Source organism: Diachasmimorpha longicaudata, chromosome 4, assembly GCF_034640455.1.
Source record: "Diachasmimorpha longicaudata isolate KC_UGA_2023 chromosome 4, iyDiaLong2, whole genome shotgun sequence".
NCBI lineage: Eukaryota > Metazoa > Arthropoda > Insecta > Hymenoptera > Braconidae > Diachasmimorpha > Diachasmimorpha longicaudata.
The window spans coordinates 8,597,421-8,613,462 of NC_087228.1; the positions used below are offsets into that span (position 1 = coordinate 8,597,421).

Below are 16,042 nucleotides of genomic sequence, written 5' to 3' on the forward strand. Positions count from 1 at the left end.
AATATTCACACAAAAATGTGATTGAGGGATATATAATCTGTTGAATAACCAGAGACTAATTGGTTTGTACATTAAAAATATTTATTCCGGAAAGAGATGACAATGAACGAAAGAAACAAAAATCTTATCTATTTTCGTATTTTTGTAATTGTTTTTTACCTATTGATCGAGACGATTGAAATATATCCACTAACATAAAAAAATGAAATAAATAAGTTTCAGACGAGTACCAAATAATTTTCTACAATTAGACACTCAGTTATTCGACAGCTTTTTAGAATTCACTTTTTTTTTTCACCACAAATTTCAATAATACTTAGTCAATCCATACTAACGCCTGTTCCATCTTTCAATTTATACTAGTAGGCCGCTAGTCCGAGTTTTTCATCGGTGAACGAGCCAATTTGAATTAACCGATGGAGGACAAGACTCCTTATTTCATTTTACTTCTTTTTGTTGTTGGGTTTTTAATCCTCTTTTCAGTACGAAAGATGGTAATAATATAGATGAAATTTTGAAATGTTTATATTTGCTTATCATGAATCCTGGGGATTACGATCAACGTCTTTGTGATACTCTTCGAGAAGCTGCTTCTTGTACTTAGTCTGATCGTTCCATAGTTCGGCTGCCTGCAGATTTAGGGGACTATCATTGTTTGGCTCTGAAAAAATTATGAAATCTACAATTAAAAAAATTATACAACACAATAAAATGATAAACGCTATCAACTGGACTTTAATTTAAAATCCATAACAGCTGCATTCAAGCTATGGATTTAATAAAATCATTTGCTCTATTCAACAGATAAATCAAAAATGAATTCCATTGATGGAGAGGATAATTTTCAAAGTACATAAATAAATAAATGATAAATGATAGGTAACTTACCTCCAAGAAGAGATTGGATGGACAACAGAATGGTACGAACATCGTAAAGAGCACTCCATTTGTCCTTGAGAATGTCCAGACAGATATTACCAACTGGATCGACATTGGGATGAAAACATGGGGTGACGAAACGAACGATGGGGGCACTGTATGGATAGCTGTGGGGAAACTCGAGAGTCAGCTTATACGTCAGTCCCGAGTATACCTGAAATACCCCAAATGGCCTCATAAATTAATTCCCATGGCAAACAATAGAATTCAAAATTTTTCACGTGAATTGAACGAGTAATTACAGTGTCACGAGGGCCTGTGATGGTTCCAATCCACTTGAACAAATTTTCGCCATCGGGGAATGCAGATACGCCTTTCTCGGTGCACATCATCAGGACCATGAGCTCCTTCTGCAATCTAAATAAATCAATTCATGATTCGAAGGGTTTAAAGGTATTGGGGTGACTCTGGAGAATTATTTTGAGGATATTGTCGATTCTGTGGATATTGAGACTCTTGTTGTTGACGTTAATGTCACGAAATCTGCAAGCTCTTAAGTTTCGAAAGAAAAACGATTGAGTAAGAAGGCCATTGGGACCAATTACCCCACGTCGTCTTTGCTGACCTGACTTTTTCGTTCCAAAATTTTAAAAGAAAATAATTTTGTTTCAAAGTATTCAATTCATATGCATTGATACATCTTCCAACTCAATTATTCCTCGAGTGAAAATCCTTTGGAGATACAGGTTAAGTCGAACAAGACATCATAGCAAACGGGAGCAAATTAATTACTTTGATTCTGAATTGATTAACTGAGTCATTCATTGAAGAGTTATTGCTAAATTTAGAGTTATAATTATTATATGATGCAGTCGAATGTGAAGAAGGAAATTCTAAGAATTTCTCGAGTTCTCCACGATAAAAAAATTCAAGACTCTAATTTTCGAGACCCTCAGTTTCACACCACAGTAATTTTGAAAACTCCATTCTTTAATTTTGATTAACTGAACCCCTAAGTGATGAACCATTTCCAAATGTACTGAGGTGTTGAAATTACAGAATAATGTAGGTCAAGCCAGCAAAAGGAGCATGCCAATTGGGAGCAAACCAATTTCTTCGGTTTTAATAAATTCATGGAGACCTTCCTCGATTACTGATTTATTTCTCAATTTAGAGCTGAAATCATTGAATAATACAGATAATCATGAACGAGAGGGTTCATGAAACTGAACAGCCTTGACTCCAATTCTTCAAAATCCATCATTTCACAAAAAAATAAAACATTGCGTTAATTCAATTCAGCTTAATTAATTTTCTGGTCAGTAATCCAGGAGGCTCAATGGTATTTCGAGTTAGAAATTATTGAATGATGCAGGTCAAGCCAAACAAAACATTATGGCAAGTCAAGTGTGAAGAAGCAAGAGGTTATGACGAAAAGTTACGCCTCAATTACCTAAACTCCATAAAAATCATCCCTCGTGAGGCTAAAAATGGTGATCGAATACGAGGGAATGAAAATATGGGAGTAATATTGAAAATTGGAGTCACCAATGGACTCCTTGACACACGACAAATTTCTCTCCCTCACCTTTTGCTGACTGCGTGGTTGTCTTTGGGTACATTCTGCTTCTCCTCCCTGGCTTTACTGTTAGCACTGGGTGATGAGTAGAATGGATTGATATTCTGTGCCATTTTCGATGCACCAGAGAGTCTCGGGTGATCACGGGAATGCTTTGTTTTCACTAATAACGATAAAATATCGCACTTGGGTGGTTCGGTTGATACAACGCAAACACGGAGTCCTACCAAACAGTCATGGAAATTTGAATGGGCTCAGAGTACTGACTGGGCTGAAAACATTGAGCTATTGTTTAAACGTATGGCGCGACTGTGGCGAATATTTACGTTGGCGGGAAATTCAATTTCTGGAGAGTCCCATTGGAGTGAAATGAACCTTTTTATTCATTTGTTAACAGAAGATTCAGGCTTTTTTCATTTCTGAGGGTTGACTAAACTCAAGGGTGCTCTTTGCAGAGCCCCCCATTTGTTCCTGATTCTCTGACACCCAGAAGAGGGCCCATTGTGTCAGCTACATACACTAAATAAAAATGGAAAGGGACAGGACTTTAATGACTTACGGCGAATGCAATGTTACAAATATATTTTTCATGTATTTCGATTCAGAAAGAGGAATGTTTTATCCATAAAATGATCATCTCAATGGTGAGTGATAATGCAAGGATACTCAGAGGCCCAGTGAAGAGAGAAGGCCTTGATATATCACATCATTATGCTTCTTGTTAGTCCAGTTCCTGGGGAACTGTCTTAGTGGTAGTGGTTTAGTCTCTGTGGTAGAGTTTAGGGCTGTATGAGGAGGCATAAACGGGCTGTCTCCTCTTATCCGGACTTATGACCTCGCGATTTGCGTAGTAACGCCTCTCGATCACTTTATCGAAGAATCTGCTGAGTTTTACTGATGATGTCGTACCTGCGGCCAGCGATCGCACTTGACTGCAGTCCTGAATTTAGGAAGACCAATGGAAGGTCATGGTTAATTAATTAAAAGTCCTTAGAAGGATGATATTTAAAGATAAAGGGAGCAATTCGATAACAATTCAAATGTTGAGTATTCATTAGGGCTCTAGTGATAGTCCCTGATGAACTCCTGGGGGGAAATTCAATCGTCGTAACGTTATGAATCATTTCTCACCAAGAAAATTTCATCGGCTCCACACTCCTCGGCAATCGTTGACGAACGCCTGTGTAAATTAGATTTTGATGGTACCAAGTCCAGTTTCGTTCCAACTACCAAAATAGGAATCTGCCGGAGAGAAAACCCCTAATTTATTACCAAAAATACTAAACCGAAGAGAATTAATGGAAAACAAAGTCCAATTTATAATTCAATATGCAAGAAGAAATATTACTTGTGTTAAACCCACAAACTTTTCTGGATCAAAATCATCAAAGGATCTAGACCTTCCGCTGTTTCCATCTCTACTCAGGACTTCTTCCAGCCACTTCTGTAGATTTTGCTGGGACTTTCTGTTCGACAGATCGTGCACCAGAATAATTCCTAATGAATAAGAGAGATGTGTAAGATGAGAAAGATGAGTAAGGTGACTGAAATAATACCATTTGTGGGATTATAAAAAACATGTCTGGTATTTTTGTGACTCTGGCTGCCCCCAATGTCCCAGAGTTCAATGAAGTATCTCTTTTGATTCGGGGTTCCCTCCTTGAATTCGTGTAATTTCACTTCCACGGAGCAGCCAACGGTCCAGGAGGGATTGTTGATGGTTTGTTGCTCACATATCAAATGCGTGAGAGAGGTCTTTCCCACCCCTGTCAGAGTTAAACATAAACAATATGATTAATTTATTAATTTCCAATTAATCAGGATTAATACCAATATGTTCCCAGTACACCCTGTGCAACATATTCTCCTCTCCTGACACAACCAATGTTCAGCAGAGTTTATTCAATGGAAATATTAAAATATTATTAATTATTTCATTGATGGAAAGAGAAAATTCAAATGCGAAAGGGATCGCAAAGAATTTTCGTGAGAATAAGCCACGTCAGTACCGGTGATTAGTAATCATTCCCTCAACGAAAAAATTACCTGAGTCTCCAACGACGATAATCTTGACTTTATCAATAGCTGCCATAGATCAACAGCGAAATATTTTAATCTCATTTGCTCCCCGATATGACATTTATCACTCATTCAATAAACGAAAATGACAGGTTATGCCTCAGATTTTGTTGAGATTGTCAAAACTACCACCACCGGTCTATGTGTGGCACACGACCCACACGACACAATTGAACCTAACCCAGAGTTTGTTACTAATAAACAAGGTGTTTACATGTGTTCTCTGCATTGTTGGTGATGATAATACGATAATGAGTATTATTAAACTCCTAAACAGTGTAAATATGTGAATATATTTGCAATAGAATGTCTTTATTTAAATAAGAAATTTCTACGAAGCGTTTAGGGTAAACCGACGAGTTTATTCATCATTTTTGAGGTTAGTATTTATTTATGATAATCTTTCAACGCTAATAAATCTGCTAACACTATAAACACTAGTGAAAAGAGGGCATTTGAAATGTTCAAAATTGATTAAGGAATAATTTTAAATTCATTCGATTTTTTTTTTATTTATCCTTGGGCATAAGTATTCAAAGTGTTGCAAACATTCCATCGGTTCTTACCATTATATTTTTATAGAGGTGAATTGATCGAAGAGGAATGAATTTAACAATTGAATAAATTTAGAGTCAAATACACTCACTGAAAAAAAAACCTTTACAATGAACTAAGTGACTTTAATATCCAAACGAGCATATCCCTGTGACATAAAAGGCAAAACAATCAAAAAGGAGCTTTTACACTTTTATTTAAACCGCAATGATGAACGTCATCTTCAAGAAGATGTTCAGAACAATTAGTACTTCTCAATGATCCATGGTCCTTCCCACAGCAGAACAAAATAATAATAATAATAATCATGGAGGAGAGGCTGGTGACAGAGGTGCCCAGTAGTCTGAAGCAACTGGCAAGACTTGTTGTCAGGGGTTTCTACTCAATTGAGGATGCTTTGATCGTCGACATGCTTGTTAGAAATCCATGTGAGTTTATTTCTCTTATTAAAATCACAGTTAAATGTGTCAAATGAAGAGCGATTATATAACCACGTGTTTGTCTTCATGAAGGCATGAAGGAAGATGATATCTGCGAATTACTCAAGTTCGAGCGAAAGATGCTGCGTGCAAAGATAGCAACCCTCAGAAATGACAAGTTCATCCAGGTGAGATTGAAGATGGAGACTGGCTCTGATGGAAAAGCTCAGAAAGTCAATTACTACTTTATTAATTACAAGGTAACGTCATCACTCTTCAGCGACTGACTCTGTTTTATGAATTATTCATATGAATTTATTGTCGCAGACTTTTGTAAATGTTGTAAAATATAAACTGGACCTCATGAGGAAGAGACTGGAGACGGAGGAACGTGATGCCACAAGTAGGGCCAGTTTTAAGTGTACAAATTGCTTGAAGACATTCACAGACTTAGAAGTGAGTACTAAATGCTATTTGTCGAGTGATAAATTGAAGCTGTTAATGTCTTAAACATAACACGAAGAAATATAATGCAACAGTCATTACCGTTAATAAAAATTTTCGCGAAAAATTAATGAACTGACTTGTTAACGGAAAAGGAAATCACAAAAATGGAAATCAAACCGAAATGTTAATTAACAGGCAGACCAGTTATTCGACATGATGACTGGTGAATTTCGTTGCACATTCTGTCGCGAAATGGTGGAGGAGGATCAGTCAGCACTGCCTAAGAAAGACTCCCGTTTATTGCTAGCCAAGTTCAATGAGCAATTGGAACCACTTTACATTCTTCTACGAGAGGTTGAGGGTATCAAACTGGCTCCTGAGATTCTCGAGCCTGAGCCAGTGGATATCAACCTCATCAGAGGGTGAGAACGAAATCAGTTGATAATTGCACTACAATTTATCAAACTGGACCTTCCCAATTTACTCAATTGCAATGTCTTTCAGAATCGATAATAGAAAACCAGGAATCAGGCCCTCGGGAGAGCAATGGTCCGGCGAAGCAACTAGAGGCTCTGGATTCGCTGTGGAGGACACTCGAGTTGATGTTACGATTGGTGACGAAACCACTGACGACTCAGCCAACAAACGAAAGGAGAGACCCATCTGGATGATGGAGAGTACTGTTATCAATGATAATTCTGAGCTGGATAATGGAACCAGTCAGGACAGCATCCTCGATAAAGCTGCTGCCACTGCTACCAATACCAATGCCAATCACAGACAGGGAGAGGATATTATGTCTGTGCTGTTGGCTCATGAGAAAAAGGGTGGTAATACTAATGCTGTCAATGCTGTGCTTCCTCCGGAGTCGAGTGACTCCAGTGATAATGAGGAACATGGGGACATGCAGGCTATTGATACTGGTGATTTTATTTCCTTTTTATTTTTTTGGTCTATGCATTTTTATTTTTTATGAATTCTATTTAATCAGTTGGTTTAATTTTTATATTGGAGGCAGTTCTCAGATGGAGAGTTAATAATTTTTACACTTCATCTCATGTGTTCATGAACAAACAATAAAATGACAATAATTTTAGGCGATATCGAACTGATGGAATCAGACGACGACGATGCAATACCAACAGTGACTGTCGGTGGAAGAACAGTACCAATAACAGAAGTCAACGAGGCATTGACAGATGCCATGACACCAGCTGAGAAAGAGGCATACATTCAAACGTATCAGGAATACTACTCTCACATGTTCGATTAATTCGTTCTTCTATCTCCTAAGATTCGAAGTCTTTCATTCTTCATCCCAATTTCTATTTTTGATGCCTCATCTATCGAGCGATGTATCCATTTTTGTATGAAAAAAATAATAATAAATAGAATATTACGTTTACTCAACTTAGTATTTATCATTGATGCCCAAAGGTCTTGAGTCTTTGAAAAATAACTAGTTTAATGCATGAGGATAATTGTCTTTTTTTAATTGGTCTTATATTTTTTTTCTCTTTCTAACAGATAACATTTAATTCAACAATACAAGGTATCAACACAGTATTCATTTGTTCATAAATAAATTGAATAAATATCCATTAAATATGAAATGAATTAAATTAAGAAAGAATAATAGTCACTTCTGGAAAAACGGGAAAAGTTATTTTTAAAACTTAAAAGGGGATACAATACTTAAGCTCACTTCAGTTTTTTTTTTATCGTCTCAGTAATCAGTGGAATTTCCATTCGACCACCACCATCGAATGAAAATTCAGAGACGATTAAATATTACTTATTTTTTGTTTTACTGTTTTTTTTTCTATTTTTCATATTTTTCCGTTTTGATTAAATACCTTTTCCATTATGACTAATCGAAAATCCAGAGAACTTATTGCATTAATTGTTTCTTAATTTTCAAATTTTGATTACCCTTCCCCGCGTTTTATTTTCTATCACAGCTGATTACTCCGAAAGAACTCCAGTGGCCAAGTCATTAACAGCACCATGAAAATAATACAAGCCTGATAATTATATTTCGTATTCTAATTCCTCGATGAATGAAAAAGACCTCTGGATACTGCAGCCAAGCGATGGAAAATCACTTGGTCGCGTTCTTTCAGAGTAATCAGGTGTCTCTGACCCGTTTTTTTTTTTCATTTCATTATTTTTTATTATCGATCATGCTGTCTGTTTACTCGGGCTCGTTGAGACGAAGGCGGGCAAAGTCCTCGAAGACAATGTTGTCGTCGTCGTCGTTTGCGTAGCACGAGTTCTCGTAGCGTGCACGATCAACGCTCTTCATCTTTTTCATCTGAGCCTTCTCACGTTCCACGGCACCTACGATACAGATTTTACAAAGGCAATAACGAAAGTCTCATCACATAAAGTACAAAAAAATAGTCCCGATAATTTCACTACCTCTCCTTATTTCCGAGATATTCAGCAAAAACTAAAGTCCGACGAAAATGGACTTTTCTCGCTTTACTGAATCCCGTGGCAGTTTTTGATAAATATCTCCGAATCTAAGGCAGACGTTGAAATTTTGTTCTGGACCCTTTTTGTAATTTTCATAGCATCCTACAAAAAATATTTCCATAAAAATTTCACCATTTTCTTTCATTTCCGGGATATGCCATAGAATAGTGAGTTTGAGGGGGTAATTACTCCGGAAAAATCTGGAGATAATATTCTAAGATAATAGATCTACTATCAACCTGACTTTCCCTTCAATTCGTGCTCCAAATTTCAAGTCATTACTCCCTCGAATCCATCAAAAATCAAAAAATTGAAGGACTTACCAGGTGCTGGGTGCATGAGTTTCAATGGCACATCAGTCACGAGTTCTCCTCCGAGTGTCCCACAGTTGAGTTTTACTCTCACGGAGTAAGAGATGATGATACCCATAGCCTCAGCTGGGCACTTGCCCTCAGCAACGAGGGTGGACGAAGCGAGGTTGACGTCGTCGTCCTAGAATAACAATGCCATCAACTCGAGGCTAAGTTCGACGAGCTGAGAAAAAAGTGGCTTTTGCCATGAGCCTCGACGATTGATAAATTATTTCTTAGCCATTTTCTTTTCGCAATATTTGTGGAGGGTTTGAGGTCTTGGGAGGATAGTCACCCTGAGATGTCCATCGAGGGCAATGCCACGACGGTCCTTGTTGCTGCTGGCGAGGGGCACGAGGTAGAATTGCTTGGTGAAGTTGGCTCCCGGGGTGATGGGGCAGCCTTCTCGTGTCTCCAGGCTCGCTACGTGGCGCGAGAACTGGGTGTTGACCATTGTCACTTCGCAGTGTTGCACGACAAACATCTGTAGTTCGAGGAGACAGGGTTAAAGATAATTTTTAAAATCTGTAAAGCTGCTTGTGAAAAATTCTACGACACTTTCAATCAAAATTGTTGTCTAGAATTATTCACTTTGTTGGGGGCACTGGCACTTACTTTGATGTTCTTCACAGCTTTCCGGGAATTATTAGTAATGACAACATTGGCAGCAATTTTCTCACCATGATAATAGATCTCCTTATCAAGGGTCACCTCCAAGTTGAGTTTACCCTGTGAGAAAGTGAAGCCCTTGGAGACAAGGGAGCTGGGGAGTCTACGTCCGCGTGAGATGGGGGCAAACTGAAGTTTCTTGATGGCAAGGGCAATGGTCGATCGCTTGTGGGTCTTCTCCTCCTCATTCTCCCCGACGAATACCTTGAGGGTGTACTCGACACCGAGGGGCTTGCCCTGATCATCTTCGCCCGGCTGGAGGGTCACAGAGCTGGGGGAGTTCTGAGGGAACTGGAAGGTGAAGGGGAAGGCATTGGGGCCCAGTTTCTTCAGGAGGCGCTCCTGAATTGGAGTCGCTTCCTGCTTCTCCTTCTTCACGGGGACGATCTGCTCCCGGAGGAGGACCATCTCCTTGCTGAACTTGACACCCATGACCTCATCCTCTTCGCGTCCATAGCGGTAGGTCGTGATGATCTGAGGGGAATAGATGTGAGTTTCATCTTGTGGGAGAGACTCGTTGAATTTATGAGGATGTACTGGAGGTACATGATGAGAGTCATTAAATTACTAAATATTTTCGATTCGAAATCTCCATAGAATTTTATTTGAATCTAAACAATCCTAAACGAATGAAAATAAAAATATCGAAGAAAGTATTCCGCGTAACGCATCGTAAGGGAATTTACCTGACCGTAAACTCTGCGACCCTGGAGGTAATCATTTTCGACAACAACTACGCCATCAATAGGTTCACAATGATCGAGATGATCTATGAAATCTCGTTTGCCGAGGTAGACGGTGACCTTCCCTATAAAGAAGAAAGCAGAAAAAAAATAAGAACAACTTCCTGATCTACCATTATCTCAATTATTAATCCCCCTTTACTCTAAACAAATCTGATGAATCCGGAACCTTGAGTATGTCTCGAAGATGACGTATCTCAGGAGAATAATTTTGATACTCACCATTCGGGGTGGTTTTCTTGAAAACCTTGACAGCCACGACGTAGGCCAAAAGCAAGAGAGGAAACATTTGTCTCTTTATTCAGATGTGTTTATTATCCGCTCCCAAGTCTAAAGTTTTGTTCCCGCCCAGAAGTGACAATTGTTATTCCATCCTCAGGTGTATTTATACTCCCTCACTGGGGCTTCTTGCACTAGCTGAAGCCCCACATTTAACTAATGGAATTACACTTCGTAAGACGAACTAACACGATTTTCAATGATAGTATTATTGTTAGGTAGAGAGAAGAGATCATCTGAGCACGTGGAGGATGTTGCACTGCCGTTCAGTATATACCTGGCAGTCAATCAGTCAATTTCGTTCAGCGTTGCTTATAAAAACCTTTCATTGATTAATCCTCGAGTCTCATTTCGATTTTACATTATTTACAGCTAGTGAATAAGTTCCTAGCAATTACCCAAATCCCGAAAATTGCATTTTGCTGTTTAACTAAGGAATTTGTTCTAAACAATAAAGAATATTGGATGTATGTGAACACATCCCCACGGCCCTCATTAATTAATCACGAAATATCCCAAGTTTCACAGCTGTTGAAAAATGCCAGCGGTCACACACATTCCAAAAGTTATTGGACAAAGTACAGTGAAAGAAAGCAGTGATAATCAGTCTTAAGATTTATATTTTATTCTTTCAATCAATTAATAAGTGTACATTCTTTTAATGGAGGTATTTTCACCCTTGAAGAGATCAAAAATCCCTCGGATCCTTTCAAGGACTTCAGTTTCGTTATCCACAGTGGTATCCTCGGTCTCTCCTTAATCATAAACCAGTATAATTTTTTGTTCCTCATTTGCTTCGAGTATACATAACTTATTACACGTATTCGATATATCGAATTTCAATGCTTCGGCGCATTGTTCTTCACCACTTGCTTTACAGTTTTTTTTTTCGCTCTGTATGGGAGAGACTAGGCAAAATTAGCAATTTTCATTATTTAGAATTTAACAACCCCTGTGAATTGCCGATGAAATTATATTTTTTTGACCCCTAACATTTACATTGTGTCATAATAATTTCATTACTAGTCCATAACATATAAATTTTCAAATATATTTCATCTAAAAAATGTTCTTTTAACACATTTATCAAAAGATCAGACCATCGAAATTGTCTTTTTTGCCAAGCTCTCTCCCCACTGTCACAGGTATGTTACAATATTAATAAATGAAATAACAAATGACAACTCATGCAATAAACGTAAAAACAAAATGAGAAATATCCTTATCATAACATTAAAAAAATAAAGATTGAACGAAAAAAATCGGGTCTCAGAATTTTTCATCTGTATTAAACTAAGCTCATTGGCAATACAGTGCCATTCGATTAGATTTACGATAATCATACAATTTCAATTACTTATATCAAATCTTGGGATTTATGTAATTTTACTAAAAATAAATATTACGACGTGTTACACAGGATAACTAAATGATAAGCAATCGTTTTCATTTGGTGGGTTACAAACTATTCGGGGCTTATGGGTATAATGTTACATCTGAACCGCGGTATCTTGATAAATATGTCTAGAATAGGCACAGTAAATGTATTCATTCATAATATATTGGTTTTGTTAATCCAGCGAGTTACTTAGTCGCCATTTTTCAGAGCTGTTGGCTACCAGGGAACGAACTATGCATAAAAATCTGATAAACTCTGGGATTTTCATTCACTTTTTTATTGTTCACAATGCTACAATAAATGACACTGCATTCCACAGTAAATTTTAAGTTCAATATTGGGGACTAGCCAATGCAAGGCCTTGACTTTATCGAAACTCCTGTTGTATCCCGAAAATGGAGGAAATATGAGTTGAGTAATAGTACCGTTTCAACAATTCTGGATTAAAATAATAGACAAATGGAGTTTTAGAGTAATTCCTGCTTTCTAAATTTACAGGGTATTAACGTATAATTAAAAATAATGAGAGGAGTTAATGGTAAATGTGCGCATTGCGAACAAATGATTACATAGAAAACGAATTTTTTTTTATATGTTTCACAGGTATCAAAAAATTTTTTTACAGTGAATTTATCTAATCGAGAAACTCGATGATGATCTAGAGTTTTACAAACTTTGTACAGCTAGTCGTGAATATGACGTGAGGGTATTTTTTTTCTGCTTCTGAGAAGTGTTATTTTTGGGGTCTTGGGTCATGGTTATATCGACCAACTGTAACACAACGATATTCAGAATTTACAATTTTTGTGAGATACTGACGTCAGCAATTTCAATTATTCTATTTGTCACTCCATCACTCTATTCACGTTTAATTAAATTATGTTTTTTTATTTTTCTTGTTTTTCTAGCAAAACTCTATATGGCGTTGAATTAATTCTATGAGAAATGACTACGTTATTTTACAAAAATTGTTCATTGTGCAAAAAAGGATCAATGGCAGATGATAAATTTAACAGATGTTGTGTTTAGAAAAATTGCTTGAAAAAATTTAAAGAAAGTGTAAGAACTTGTTGACAACATTTACATAGTTCCCTGATGCCAGCGCACTTCTAACATCGGATAGTACAAATTTTGTTAGTTTTTTTTTAGTGATTCGTTCTCTAGTATACATTGTGGATTCTTCTTTATTTACTTGAGTTTCGGTTGCAGTTGATTTTTTTTTCTTAACTAGAAGCCTACGCAACTTATTTCACTAAAACTTCCTCCTTTTATGCCAAAAGTACTTTGTTTTATTCTCAAAAGGGTTACGTTGAGTCGATTATCAACGGTTATGATTTGATATTTTTTTCGGGTAATTGGCGAGGTGACGCTGGCTACCTCTTTATTTGAAGCAAAAAAATTCTCTCACTTAGCGGTAGAAATCTGTAAAAAGCAGTAGATAAAAACCCACATTAATCTATAATTAACCAATAAATTGTTCAACTGTGGTCAATACAAGAAATTCATTTGCTTTTCTCTTTACTTGACATTGTTTATCAACAAATTAATTTAATCACAAGTCAACGAACATTTACTGAATTTACATAATCTTACCTAATATTCTTCACAGAAACCTGGCCTTAGAGGTAGGATCCCTAGCTTAGGATAGATCTGAAATAAATAAAAGGGAATGTAACAATATTATCTCGCCTTTTCGAATTTCAATAGTCACCACTACACTTACAACTTGGAGCAGCTGCCGATTCGAATCTCTTCTGTATCTGATCGTACGTAAACTTAACAAAAGCATCATACTGCTCTGACAGCTTCATGTTCAATATCTGATCATACTCTTCCCTAATTTGAGTCTCCTGTTCCTTCAGCATTCGCTCGCAGATCAGGCCAACCTTGAAGACCCCCAAACAGAGAATTATAACAACAACCAGGCAATATTTACTGACAGATTAGTTTATGATAGAGACATTTTCAATTGTCTATGACTCATTCTCTTTATTCATCTACTTGGTCAGCTAATGAATTGAGAAAATTTTTCTTCCAATTTGTTATAGTCAAACCATATAAAACAAAAAATTTCCTCTGCTTTCTTCTGAAGGAATTTCACTCAAACAAATCCTCCTACTATCCCTAAATCTTCATGCAAAAACCCCTCAGTAAAAAAAGCTTCCTCACTTGTCTGAACGTAAAAAGTGGCTTCTCCTTGCCGCTGGGACTCTGACTGTACCCATTAGCACCAGCTGGACTAGCTGGTCCCTCCATATCAGACGAGTCACCACTGCTGCCATTGCCTCCCTGTGGATTGAAGTGCAGCTGCTTGCGTCTGTGCATTCGGCGAATTTCCTCCCTGATGTTGGCAGCCATTTTTTCTTCATGAATCATAAATACCAAGAAATTATTCGAAAGCTCTGGGTAATCCTCTCCCCCAAGATATAAAAAAGTCATTGCTTTGTCAGCCAGAGATTCATCTGATGCATGAACTCTCCCCTAGACCCCCTGGGAGTCAAAATTTCCTACTGTGATGTTCCCAGCCATCAGAAAGAGACCGAAAGGGTTCCCACATTCGCGAGGACATTAGCATTTGATTTACAGACGCGTAAATCAATGCCTGACGCATTCCACTGCCATTATTTTCTTTATTAATCACGAACACCAGAAAAATTATTCCAAAACCCAAATAATTTTTCCTTGGGACAGTTTTTCTGGTGCTCCCTGATAATTTCACCAGCTCCTCACCCATACATTTTTGTAGGACATTGTCTGGGCATAAATGGACATTCTGATGATGTCTGATCATTTTAATTGCTTCTGTGACATGAATCGTCCTCGAAAATTCAGCTTCTGATCTATGTGATCATATCTTCTAACTAGTGGAGGGATAAATGCCATTTCCGTTCGCGAATAAATTCTCTGCATAACATTAAAAGAAATTCCTTTACACAGTGCTGTGTGGACAATATTTCTGTTGCTATACGACACTTTCAATGACTCCTATCACATGAATTTTTCTAAAAATTCCTCCCCTTCACATAGAGACCAGCAAAAACCCTTCCTCCACTAACCGCAAACAAAAAACCCTTTGTCAGTCACAGAAGATCTCCAGTACCTCCATTTCGTTCTTCCCCCGGGCTCAGGAAATTCCAAATTCCTGCAATCCCACGCCCGAACTCCCAAAAGCGAGTCAAAGTTCCCCCTGACCGTTACGACATTACCATATGATTTACGCGTGTGTAAATCGACCCCTCCCCCACTCCCATCCGAGGGACGCCGTGCCCCCTCGGCCACTGACGCCCTAAATACGAGTTTTAAATCCTCCGGAGGCTCTCCCCTTGCCTCTAAGCCCCGCGTCAAAGAAAAAACCCCAGCGAAAAAAAAGGAGAAAGAAAAAGAAAAGAAATATGGCCGTGGCCGATAACAATTACCAGGCGTCAATTTAGCAGCGACTTCACCGAATGGCGATGGATTCTGTTGTCTGGTGGTGGATTGACTCGGTGTGCCAGGTGATACGCACATTGGAACGCATCTTCTTCGTTTGCTGGGCCTTCCATGGCTGTGAACAGGATCAAACTCGAGGGATCTCTTGAGGGTGGCGCAGGCCATGTCCAAACCGTCTTCACGATTACCACGAAACGACTAAAATGCACAAGGCGCTGTCTACGTTCCCTTCCTCTCTCTATCAGGTTTTTTTGCTATTCAGACAAAAGGAGAGGCTCACACTTGAAGAATTCACAGACGCCTCGTTAATAAATTCCAACTAAAAATTGACTAATTATTCGATGGCCGGATTTTGTCTAATCGATGGATGAGAACACTGAACTGCGGGTTTTACCCCAAAACAAACACTGCGGTGAAACAATATGGCAGATATTCAGACGGACCCGCAGCTCAAAACCGTCGAGGTGAACCTCTGAGATATACGAGCCACACTCTCCCTCTTGGCTGCCTCCTCAACGGTGCTTTTTCCGTTTTTCTTTTATTCTTGTCGGCTGGAAGGGGTCGGGATGACCAATCGACTCTTCTGATTGGTCGACAGTTGAGCAAGAACTGTGAAGAAGCTGGGAGAAAGGATCTGGTTTGCAGTTGGCACTGGCGACACAAGATGGCGCCACTTCGTCATTTCTGGGAATGTGCGACTGGTGGGGGAGTTGAGAACCGGAAGTGAGTGAACTTTG

At 38.2% G+C, this 16,042-nt stretch overlaps 5 protein-coding genes across 8 annotated transcripts; 1 reads left to right on the forward strand and 4 right to left on the reverse strand.

The window, feature by feature from the left end:
- Positions 1 to 59: 59 nt before the first annotated feature.
- On the reverse strand, positions 60 to 2,706 carry Vih (vihar). Its single transcript, XM_064119559.1, has 4 exons — positions 2,468 to 2,706; positions 1,182 to 1,296; positions 889 to 1,093; positions 60 to 661 (listed from the first exon to the last, which is right to left on the reverse strand). Exons 1-4 carry the CDS (start codon positions 2,569 to 2,571, stop codon positions 537 to 539), a joined length of 549 nt encoding a protein of 182 aa, XP_063975629.1. The 5' UTR covers positions 2,572 to 2,706; the 3' UTR covers positions 60 to 536.
- A 317-nt stretch (positions 2,707 to 3,023) lies between these two features.
- LOC135161708 (rab-like protein 3) lies at positions 3,024 to 4,645 on the reverse strand. 2 transcript variants are annotated; one of them, XM_064119554.1, is made up of 5 exons: positions 4,505 to 4,645; positions 4,015 to 4,224; positions 3,822 to 3,955; positions 3,590 to 3,700; positions 3,024 to 3,398 (listed from the first exon to the last, which is right to left on the reverse strand). In XM_064119554.1, exons 1-5 carry the CDS (start codon positions 4,548 to 4,550, stop codon positions 3,219 to 3,221), a joined length of 681 nt encoding a protein of 226 aa, XP_063975624.1. In that variant the 5' UTR covers positions 4,551 to 4,645; the 3' UTR covers positions 3,024 to 3,218. The 2 variants fall into 2 exon arrangements, with proteins under 2 accessions (XP_063975624.1, XP_063975623.1); XM_064119553.1 differs by having other exon boundaries at positions 3,807 to 3,955.
- Positions 4,646 to 4,775: 130 nt separating this feature from the next.
- Positions 4,776 to 7,590, forward strand: LOC135161699 (general transcription factor IIE subunit 1). 3 transcript variants are annotated; one of them, XM_064119539.1, is made up of 7 exons: positions 4,776 to 4,916; positions 5,373 to 5,520; positions 5,605 to 5,771; positions 5,839 to 5,967; positions 6,154 to 6,380; positions 6,463 to 6,881; positions 7,056 to 7,590. In XM_064119539.1, the coding sequence occupies exons 2-7, from the start codon at positions 5,400 to 5,402 to the stop codon at positions 7,229 to 7,231; spliced, it is 1,239 nt and encodes a 412-aa protein (XP_063975609.1). In that variant the 5' UTR covers positions 4,776 to 4,916; positions 5,373 to 5,399; the 3' UTR covers positions 7,232 to 7,590. The 3 variants fall into 3 exon arrangements, with proteins under 3 accessions (XP_063975609.1, XP_063975611.1, XP_063975610.1); XM_064119541.1 differs by having other exon boundaries at positions 5,376 to 5,520; XM_064119540.1 differs by having other exon boundaries at positions 4,779 to 4,916; positions 5,120 to 5,520.
- On the reverse strand, positions 7,431 to 10,580 carry LOC135161701 (arrestin homolog). The gene is made up of 6 exons (XM_064119544.1): positions 10,421 to 10,580; positions 10,142 to 10,263; positions 9,402 to 9,929; positions 9,082 to 9,270; positions 8,760 to 8,928; positions 7,431 to 8,298 (listed from the first exon to the last, which is right to left on the reverse strand). The coding sequence occupies exons 1-6, from the start codon at positions 10,485 to 10,487 to the stop codon at positions 8,153 to 8,155; spliced, it is 1,221 nt and encodes a 406-aa protein (XP_063975614.1). The 5' UTR covers positions 10,488 to 10,580; the 3' UTR covers positions 7,431 to 8,152.
- A 500-nt stretch (positions 10,581 to 11,080) lies between these two features.
- On the reverse strand, positions 11,081 to 15,820 carry Akirin (akirin). The gene is made up of 5 exons (XM_064119560.1): positions 15,293 to 15,820; positions 14,046 to 14,239; positions 13,600 to 13,762; positions 13,470 to 13,526; positions 11,081 to 13,298 (listed from the first exon to the last, which is right to left on the reverse strand). Exons 1-4 carry the CDS (start codon positions 15,468 to 15,470, stop codon positions 13,516 to 13,518), a joined length of 546 nt encoding a protein of 181 aa, XP_063975630.1. The 5' UTR covers positions 15,471 to 15,820; the 3' UTR covers positions 11,081 to 13,298; positions 13,470 to 13,515.
- Positions 15,821 to 16,042: the final 222 nt, after the last annotated feature.